Source organism: Poecilia latipinna, unplaced genomic scaffold (assembly GCF_001443285.1).
Source record: "Poecilia latipinna isolate Pla-1442-1.1 unplaced genomic scaffold, P_latipinna-1.0 Scaffold1645, whole genome shotgun sequence".
NCBI lineage: Eukaryota > Metazoa > Chordata > Actinopteri > Cyprinodontiformes > Poeciliidae > Poecilia > Poecilia latipinna.
Window position 1 is genome coordinate 105,837 of NW_015114261.1, and position 9,509 is coordinate 115,345.

Below are 9,509 nucleotides of genomic sequence, written 5' to 3' on the forward strand. Positions count from 1 at the left end.
AAAAATCTTTGCTCCGATTTCTTCTCAGCACCGCTGAAGCAGTTCTCCAAAAGATGGACGACATGCAGAAAATGAGACGCCGGCTGAGGAGCAGAGACAGAGAAAATACAGAAGAGGTGATGGGTTTTCTTATTTTATTTTATTCTACATCGCTCCTTGAGTTTGAGCTCCCTGCCGTGTCGGTCGTTTCAGGTTTTTTATGTTTCGGCCTGACAGGTTGGAGTCTACGGCTCAGGCAGAATGAGGCGCTCCCTGAGGACAAATACCAAGAGTAATAAAACCGAGGAGAAGAACCAAGGTGAGGAGGGGAAACGAGGTGGAAGTGCTTCAGATCCGCGGTTGGGATGTGCTGGGATACGTCTCGGCGTCGGAAAGAACCGATCGGTTTCATTTACTTTAAATGAGCCTCAACTTCCTGAAGAGTTTTATGTCCTCATTTACACAGCCTGTTTGTGTTTTCATTCAAAACTCAAGATGATGAAGAAGATGATGACAACAGTGAAGATGGAGAAGAGGAGGAGGATGAAGACGGCGAAGACGAAGAAGACGACGACGAGGAGGAAGAAGAAAACCACCAACGATACGACTTCCGCCAGAGGAAGACTGCTGTTCGCTACCAGGCCCCGTTGGACGGTACCGCATCTGTTCAAAGGAATCACTTTAATCAGTTATTGATCTCTGTGACTGTATAAAGAGCACAGCTTTTTAATGATCAATCTTAATGCGAGATGGAGCTACTGCTGAAGCTTACCAACAAGCTTTTTGTAATAAATAGTTGTAATGTTCTTCCAGAACCGCGGGAGCCCAGGAAACGCAGCATGTACTTCAAGGAGCACTCGTCTCCTATGAGACGGAGGTTCAGGTTCAGCTCCACGGCCCCCAGGAGCCCCTATAACCAAAGGAGAACCAGCAGGTCGGTTTTCCATTCGTCTGGACTTTTTTCAGCCTTTAGATGATCTGAATGGTGCGACTGAAAAGTTTAGCGGTTTTTAAACTCCTTTGACTGTGACCTCTGCAAAACCAGAAACGGGTAGCTGACCCATGCCTAGATCTACTTCTCCTTTATTTTGAAAAGTTAGCCCAACTCTCCTAAAGATCTCAACCAAAAATCTCTCCAATTCCTATTTGTTTGTTCTTTTTTTTTTTCTCATTGGCTTCCCTCCCAACCTCTGGAGTAGTTCTGAGAGGTAAGACCTTTACTGTGTCATTGTTGGGCTCTCGGTTTGTCTGTGCGGTGCTGGATGTGTTTGTTAGCATTGTAGGTGTTGGTGGTTGGCTCTTTCTTCTTTTTAAGCACTGCTGTGGCATTAATACTAATGCTATCTTAACACGGCTGAAACGATTAATCGTGAAGAATATGTTTTTGAAATAACCGTCAACTAATTTAGTATTAATCGATTATTCGTTAACTGTAGTTTACAGATTCAGAAAAAGGCCATTTGCTGAAAAAACGAGCAGTAACTGAGCCAAAACTGTACATAGTATATCTATATTTTGCATTTAATGTAAGACAAAAACTCCTTTGTTTGTAATTATTTTTTACCCAAAACTCCTCAAGCGGTATAGTTTTAGCTTTAAGTTCAAATTTACTACAGGAATGCCATGTTGTTGCATTTTAGGTAATAAAATGTTTTTCCTATTTAAGAAAAAAAATGAACTGAATTATTGTTCATTAGCATTTTTTTCAATGCATTTCTAGTTGTATAAAAATGTTAATGAAAAATCAGTAAGCTGACAATTTTTTAAAATCTGATTAATCATCAGAATAATCGATTAGTAAAATAATCTTTCGTTGCAGTGCTGTATGTTGGTCTGTCACTGGAGTCCAATGCATCATATTTACTGTCACCCAGGGTCACACAAAACAAGGAAAACCTACATCACGATCATGTTGGTGAATGTTGCGACGCCGATATGTTTAGGCTTAAACATATTTGTGTTTTGTTAGCTCCATCCAACAGACAGGAATTGTTGGATCAAGGTTAATGGTCTGTATGTTGCATCGTTGCGGAGCGAGACAGGAAAACTAATTTAACGTCTTTTTTTACCCGACAGGAGACGACACGCCATCCACAGCAGCGACTCCACGTCGTCTTCCTCGGACGACGAGAAATTCCAGAGACGAAGGAGCAACAACCGGAGCAGGTCGGTCAACAGGTGAGAGAAGCAAAAACCCGATGAACCGAATTCTTGATTTCTATTTTAAACCTCATTCTTTTAGCACTTGACAATGTGCCATCTGTGACTCCGTGATTGCATCAGGTAGAATCATTAAAATTTAGTGATTTAATGTTTTGTTTTGTTTTTGTTCTTATGAAGATGCCTCCCTATGAACCTTGTGAAAGAAGACCTGCTGGGGATCCAGAAAGACAGGATGAAGATCGGAGCCAGCCTCGCCGACGTCGACCCCATGCACATCGACAAAACGGTGAGCGGCAGGAAGGATGAAGTAATGCATCCAAATGCTAAATTTATCTAAATTTAACATTTTGAATGTTTAGTTACAGGGGGGGTTTAGTGTGAAGCATAGATAAATATTCACACTCCTAGAACTTTGTCACATAATGGCCACAAACTTTAATGCATCTCATTGTGATTTTAGTTGGCAGACTAACACAAAGTGGTCTACACCAAGGAAATGTAAATGAAATGTATAGTTTTTTTTTTCTTCTGACTGAAAAACGTCTGAGAAGCATGGGGATGAAACCCTAACAGAAGCTCGTTTCTCCTGCTCCAGGTTCGCTTTGACAGCATCGGAGGGCTGAGCAGGCACATCTCGGCCCTGAAGGAGATGGTGGTGTTCCCTCTGCTCTACCCAGAGGTGTTTGAGAGGTTCAGAATACAGCCACCGAGGTAAAAGACATGGCTCCCGTGAAAATGGAAAAATAGCGCCGTTTGTTGGCTGAATAAAAATGCTTCAAGACGGAAGCAGTGGTGAACTCTGAACTACATTTTTATTGGAAAAACTACTCAGAAAAATCAGTTGATATCCATGAATTGTTCCAAAATGTTAAACTCTGGTGTTTATGGTCTCTTCGTGGTATGTTTCATGTGCGTGTCAATCGCTTTCCTCATTCGTAAATCGTTTTCCTCCACTTTTCTGCCATCACATCTCATCCACAAGCATCATTTCTGTGTCCCCTCTCGTTTCCAGGGGCTGCCTGTTCTACGGCCCTCCAGGCACCGGGAAGACCCTGGTAGCCAGAGCGCTGGCCAACGAGTGCAGCCAGGGGGAAAGGAAGGTGGCTTTCTTCATGAGGAAAGGAGCGGACTGCCTCAGCAAGTGGGTGGGAGAATCAGAGAGACAGCTGCGGCTGCTGTTCGATCAGGTAAACCTGAGCTCTTAATGAACAACCAATTAAAAAAGAAAACACTTATTTTCATGTACAATCTGACTAAATAAAACCAGTTTGTCTCCTACAGTTATGAAGTCACGGTGTGTTGTCAGTGACTGTTCCTGTGTTTGTTTCAGGCCTATCAGATGCGTCCGTCCATCATCTTCTTTGATGAGATCGATGGTTTGGCTCCAGTCAGATCCAGCCGGCAGGACCAGATCCACAGGTTTGGGTTCTTCTTTTGATCCAGCCGTAGGTTTGAGCGGAACCAAAACCTCAAACTAGATGCAACTCCATATCCTGCTGCTCCTACGCTTCTTTATAAGGAGAGGAGTTAGAAACCTGAGGATTTGAAGTTTGCTCCTGGTCTCTGTGTAGTTCCATCGTGTCGACGCTCCTGGCTCTCATGGACGGGTTGGACAGCAGAGGGGAGGTTGTCGTCATCGGAGCTACGAACCGCCTGGACTCCATCGACCCGGCTCTGAGGAGACCCGGACGCTTCGACAGAGAGTTCCTGTTCGGTCTGCCGGACAGAGAGGTGGGGAAGTTTTTTAATCAAGCAAAAAAAAAAAAAAAGTGCTGGGTGATAAATCGGTTTTATCAGTTAATCAGATTTGCTGTTTCTGAAGATTTACGTTTTGGAAAATTGAGATTTTCATTTTGACTTATCCACTTGTAGCTTTGGTATCCTTGAACCTGGACTACAAAATCTTAGTGAGAAATAAAAATTGTAGATTTTATTTTTAAGTCTTATTGCCCAGTCCGATAGTGACAGCAGCAATAAAACAAAACATCAACAACAATCCTCCTGTGTCTAAACATCCTGTGAAATAACTCTTAACGTTTTCTGCTTTGTAGATCATTTTTGTTTGTAAGGATTTTGTCAAGTTTTTTTCTTCTTTCTGCTGTGTAACATTTAGAAACATAGCTCATTTCTGGTTTTGTGGAAGGAGGAGCAACGTTTTCTTAGAATGATCCGTTTAAAAAAAAAGTCCAAAAAAAAGGGCAAAAAAAAAAAAGTTTCATATTTTGAAAGAAAATGGTTCGTTTTGAAATTGTATTTTTTTTTTATTGTTCAAAATGTGCTGTTTTGTTTCTGGACACTAAACATCTTGCTTCTGCATAATTCGCAGGCAAGGAGGGAGATTCTGAAGATCCACACCAGGCAGTGGACCCCTCCTCCCTCTGAGGCCTTCCTGGAGGAACTGGCAGAGAAATGTGTTGGTATGTTTTTGTGTGGAGGCAGGAAACCTTTGGAGCAGCAACAGAAAGAAACATTCTCACTTTTAAAATGCTGTACTGATGTACAAGCGTCATCTGTTTCCCCGTCTAAGGATACTGTGGAGCAGATATCAAGGCGGTTTGCTCCGAGGCAGCATTGTGCGCTCTGCGGCGCCGCTACCCACAGATCTACTCTTCGTCCCAGAAGCTGGTTCTGGATGTGAACTCCATCGTCATCGCTAGCAAAGACTTTAAGTGCGCCATGTCCAAGATGGTACCAGCCGCCCAAAGGTAGAGCAACGAAAACTTTGGTTTCCTCTATCGGCTCTTGACCCTGCAGACGTTTTGTTGAGTTCTTCGTCTTGATCTTCAGGGCGATGGTGTCACCAGCGAAGGCCTTGATACCTGCCATCCGGCCTCTGCTGAACGCCACCCTGCAGACGGTTCTGCACACGGTGAGGCGAGTTTTCCCGCATGCAGACCAGGGACTGAAGAGGAAGAGAGAACAAGGTGCCTTGTGTTTTTTTTTTTTTATTATTATTTTTATTTTATTTTTTATTTTTAAAGCATCAACTTTATTGTCATTCTGTGTGGTTCTTTGTTTGCAGATGTGGCCTGTGGGACGTCGGATGAAGAACTGATGTTTAGTGAGGAAGAGGACGGTGACATCATCTCCAGTGGGCCGACCTCCCAGTCCCAGTTAAAGCTCCCCGCCGCCAGCGGCCTGCTGGACCTCAACGGGTAAATCAGTCACTCTTCCTCAGAAAATAACTTGAAAGTATTTATTTGCTGCTAGTATTGTGTTGAGTAAAGCATAAGGCTGAAATGATTAATCGGATTAATAATTATGAATTGATTACTGGAAAAAATCAACTAATCTAGAACTAGATTAATCATTATTTGGAATCTACACACTAAACGATAAACTGCCATTTGCTGAAAAATGACGCACAGATCAGTCATTAAGCCAAAACTGTAGAAAGATTAAAAACAAAACATCTTTTATCTGCAAATATGCTTTATTTAGGACTCCTGAAGTGGAATAGTTTCAGTTTCATCCAGTTGAAATTGTGTAAAAAGTCATTAATTGTTTAATCCAAAAATTAGTCATTAGATTATTCCAACACTATGTTAATGTAAGATCAAGCATAAAGCCTGAGCTTTTCACATGTTGATGTTGAAAATATATTTTAGCTGCAAATGCATCCGTTGCTACAAATGATGAAGCTTTCACTAAAGAAATCCTGCATTCTTGCATTTTATGCACTAAAATGTTTATTTTCTTACTTAAAAAAAAAGGAATTGAATTATTTGTTTGGCTTCTTCTAGTGTATTTTTAATATTGTATAAAAAAAAAGCTTTAAGTGTTGTTTTTTTTATCAGAATAATCGTTAGTTGCAGCCATAGTAATACATAATTTAAATATAAATCTTTCCTACAAACTGTTATAATACAGGATTCCCTTTAATAGCCTTGTAAGATTTTTGGTTAAATGTCTAAAAGTTACTCCGTCCTCCCATGTAGGAGCGTGCTGAGTCAGCCGACGTCGTACCGTCCCAGGCTGCTGCTGGAGGGCCGGCCGGGCTCGGGTCAGAACTCCCACCTGGGCCCCGCTGTGCTCCACGCTCTGGAGAAATTCACGGTGTACACCCTGGACATGGCCGTCCTGTTTGGAGCCAGCGCGACGGCGCCCGAAGAAACATGCGCAAAGGTGAGAGGGAAATTTTCTGAATTCATCCTGATGTCAAATATTAGCATGAAATGTGTCTGCCTTCTCGCGTTCAAACATAACGATATAAACAAAGCTCTAAAAGCCGCAGATTCTTTCTTTTTGCAGCCTTGTCAAATTCAGTGCGTCTCTTTGGTAGACCTCACTGGCCAAAATGGCTGCCACATAAACTGTAGTTCATGGGCCCCACTTGTTCTCGTAATAGCAAATGGGGACAAATCTGTACTACAGACAAACTTGTCTTAGATTCATCTGAAGGTAGAAAAGGTGAACATACGAACTTCATGTTTAAACTGTTTATAAAACCCTCCATTAAGCTTCCCGCAATCAGCAGTAAGTCAGTCGCATGAAAAATTAACACAAACTCGCTGGTTTCCATTTTGATAATTGTATGTTTTTCCTCATGTCTCTCATTTCTTACAGAAATGTTCAGTCTGGTTGTTGGTCTCAATTTGTCTCTGTTTTGAAGGTTAACTCCGTTTACAGAGACTCCAGTTTCCATTTTATATGTTGTTTGTTTATTTTGGATATTTAAAATGTCTTCCAGCGTTAAATGTTTGTTAGAGACATTAGATAATGTCTCTAACGCATACTATTGTATTCTTGCATTATTATGCCATTAACATTATATTATTTCTTGAAAATCATCTCAAAGCAACAATGACCTTTATACCCAATCGCAGCTTTCTCATAAAAATTTATTATTTTTTTGTAGTATTCATTTTTTTTCTCATAACATGCCGCTCTCCAGAGACCAGCAGTGGAGAATCAGGGTGTAATAATTTCTTAAGGGAAAATTCTGTTTAGTATAAACTGAACAATTATGTTTTAATAAACAGACCCAGGTATATATGGATATTTTGAATTTTTTTGTCGTCTTACTTTCCCTGACTGAAAAAAAAGACTAATTTTTTAATAGTTTCTGATTACCTGATCAACCAGTATTTGCTTGGCTTTTTTTCTTTTATGCTCTAATGTCCAGAATCCTTTACAGTTGTACACTGACTCTTCATGTCCTGCTTCCAGCTGTGAGTCTGAGTAGTACAACCAGAATTTGATCCAGTTTGATGCTCCCCAGATCTTCGTTGAGGCCAAACGAACCTCTCCCAGTATCCTGTACATCCCTCACATCGGCCAGTGGTGGGAGACGGTGGGCTCTGCGTTAAGGGCCACCTTCCTGAGCCTCCTCAGCTCCATTCCTGCCTTCTCTCCCATTCTGCTCTTGGCCACCTGCAGCGTCCATTACGACCAGCTCAGCATGGAGGTACGCCGCCGCTGCGTTTCCAGTGGGGAAATGTTTATTTCTTGAAAATGAGACATTAATCTGCCGTCATGTTCCAGGTGCAGGAGCTGTTTCGGGTCGAGTACGGAGAAGTTTTTCATGTCCCAGTCCCCACCAGCCAAGAGAGAAGGGACTTCTTTGAGGACCTCATCCTCAACCAGGCTGCAAAAGCGCCAGCCTCTAAAAGAAAAGCTGGTAAGAGATTTATCTGAAATCATAGTTTTGTTTTAAAAAAAGGAAAAACTGAGTTTGTTCAGGTGCTTGAAATCCTTGAATTTTGATTAGGTTTGGAAAGTATAAAATGCTTGACGGGGCTTGATGTTCAAACTGCACAGTTTTGTAGTAAAGTGGAATCTAATGTTTATTCAGAAAAAGTTATTTACAGTTGAAACATGATATTTTCATACATCCAATAAAAACATGGATGCATTTTTTTTCTCAGTCTGAAGTTAAATCAGACTGAACTTTCCTTCTTTTGCATCAGTTAGAATCAAGAAAATTATTTCTATTTGCTAAATGCCAACATTTTTTGTGACTTTCTTTGTATATGAGCATTTAGTTTTAGCTAGAAGTTCATTGATCTTAACACAATTTGTTTGTATCGTTTCAATCTAATATTTCTAACGACTCAATTACTTGTTGATCGTCCTATACTTCATACATTAAACAAATGTTGTTGTTTTTTTTGCTAAATTAGTGTTTTGTTCTTGGACCAGTGAGGTGTATAATGTGTGTGAGAGAGACTTTACAAAACTTAAAATTTAAGACCTTGTCAGTGCTGCAGAATGTGGAATACTATCACAAAATTTTTTAACAGTAATAAATTATATATAATCGTGAATCAAATGTCCTTTTTTAGTTTTTATCTTCAAAGTACGGTGCTGGAAAAGTTTGAAATTCACTTTTTAAGCTTCATCTCATATCTCCTGAATCCTCACCTGCCAGTGCTCCGTGCGTTGGAGGTGCTGCCGGTGGCCCCCCAGCCTCCGCCTCGGCAGCTGACGGAGGAGGAGAGTCGGCGGCTGGACGAGCAGGAAGAGGACACGCTCAGGGAGCTGCGGCTGTTTCTGCGCGACGTCACGAACCGCCTCTCTCAAGACAAACGCTTCAAGGCTTTCACTAAACCCGTGGATTTGGACGAGGTAGCCGTCCAGGCTTCTCCTCTTGTCGCTCTCGGTGACATTCTTCTCCCCAGAAGTTCTGCTTGTTCTCTATAAACGACGTCACGTGTGTTACGCAGGTTCCGGATTACGCCGAAGTAATCAAGAAGCCCATGGACCTGTCCACGGTTCTGTCGAGGATTGACCTCCATCGATACGGCACCGTCAAAGAGTTCCTCCAGGATGTTGACCTCATCTGGCAGAACGCCCTGGAGTACAACCCAGACAGAGACCCCTCGGGTACCAAATATACACAACATGTGCAAACCAACACAGAGTGGAGCGTAGGAAGAAGGAAGCAGAGTAATTAGTCTTTACAAAAAAAAAATAGTGCAGCACAAATTTTTATTTAGCGGCAATCCAGTCCAACCAGTTGACTTCAGGGATGAATGATCCAACTGATAAATAATCCATCTGTGTGATTTAGACTCTGTACGAATGCAGCCATTGTGTGAAGGCCTCAGAAGTTTTTTTTTTTTCTTTTTTTCTTTCTTATAAGTGTGGAAGCAGCAGCATGCAAAAACTGAATGTGTGGCATAAAAGTCCTGAACACCATCTGGACAATGAAGAAGAAAAAAACACCTCTGAGAAATGGTGTAAAGCTTTACCTTCTACGTCAGGGGTCCCCAAATTTTTCCTGCGAGGGCCCCATGACTGTTCCCTTTTCTGGTCGGGGGCCGATCTTAGTTTTTCGAGAAAGAAACCTTAGAAGAGTTTTGTTGACGGGGGGGGGGGGAAATTGAATAACTGCGGAGCACAAATAAGCTTTTGAAATAAAATTT

At 41.6% G+C, this 9,509-nt stretch overlaps 1 protein-coding gene across 2 annotated transcripts in view; it reads left to right on the forward strand.

The window, feature by feature from the left end:
• atad2 (ATPase family AAA domain containing 2) overlaps positions 1-9,509 on the forward strand; it is a 25,853-nt gene that overhangs the window by 6,756 nt on the left and 9,588 nt on the right. Inside the window, exons 5-24 of one of the 2 annotated variants that reach the window (XM_015059655.1) lie at positions 29-116; positions 217-298; positions 475-633; positions 793-913; positions 1,179-1,187; positions 2,056-2,157; positions 2,320-2,428; positions 2,738-2,853; positions 3,155-3,329; positions 3,473-3,561; positions 3,714-3,873; positions 4,469-4,559; positions 4,670-4,847; positions 4,930-5,066; positions 5,165-5,297; positions 6,081-6,267; positions 7,364-7,549; positions 7,627-7,762; positions 8,513-8,709; positions 8,808-8,967. In XM_015059655.1, the coding sequence (XP_014915141.1) occupies positions 29-116; positions 217-298; positions 475-633; positions 793-913; positions 1,179-1,187; positions 2,056-2,157; positions 2,320-2,428; positions 2,738-2,853; positions 3,155-3,329; positions 3,473-3,561; positions 3,714-3,873; positions 4,469-4,559; positions 4,670-4,847; positions 4,930-5,066; positions 5,165-5,297; positions 6,081-6,267; positions 7,364-7,549; positions 7,627-7,762; positions 8,513-8,709; positions 8,808-8,967 (2,615 nt within the window). The remainder of the gene's footprint in view (positions 1-28; positions 117-216; positions 299-474; positions 634-792; positions 914-1,178; positions 1,188-2,055; positions 2,158-2,319; positions 2,429-2,737; positions 2,854-3,154; positions 3,330-3,472; positions 3,562-3,713; positions 3,874-4,468; positions 4,560-4,669; positions 4,848-4,929; positions 5,067-5,164; positions 5,298-6,080; positions 6,268-7,363; positions 7,550-7,626; positions 7,763-8,512; positions 8,710-8,807; positions 8,968-9,509) is intronic. The other variant, XM_015059657.1, reaches the window with a different exon arrangement.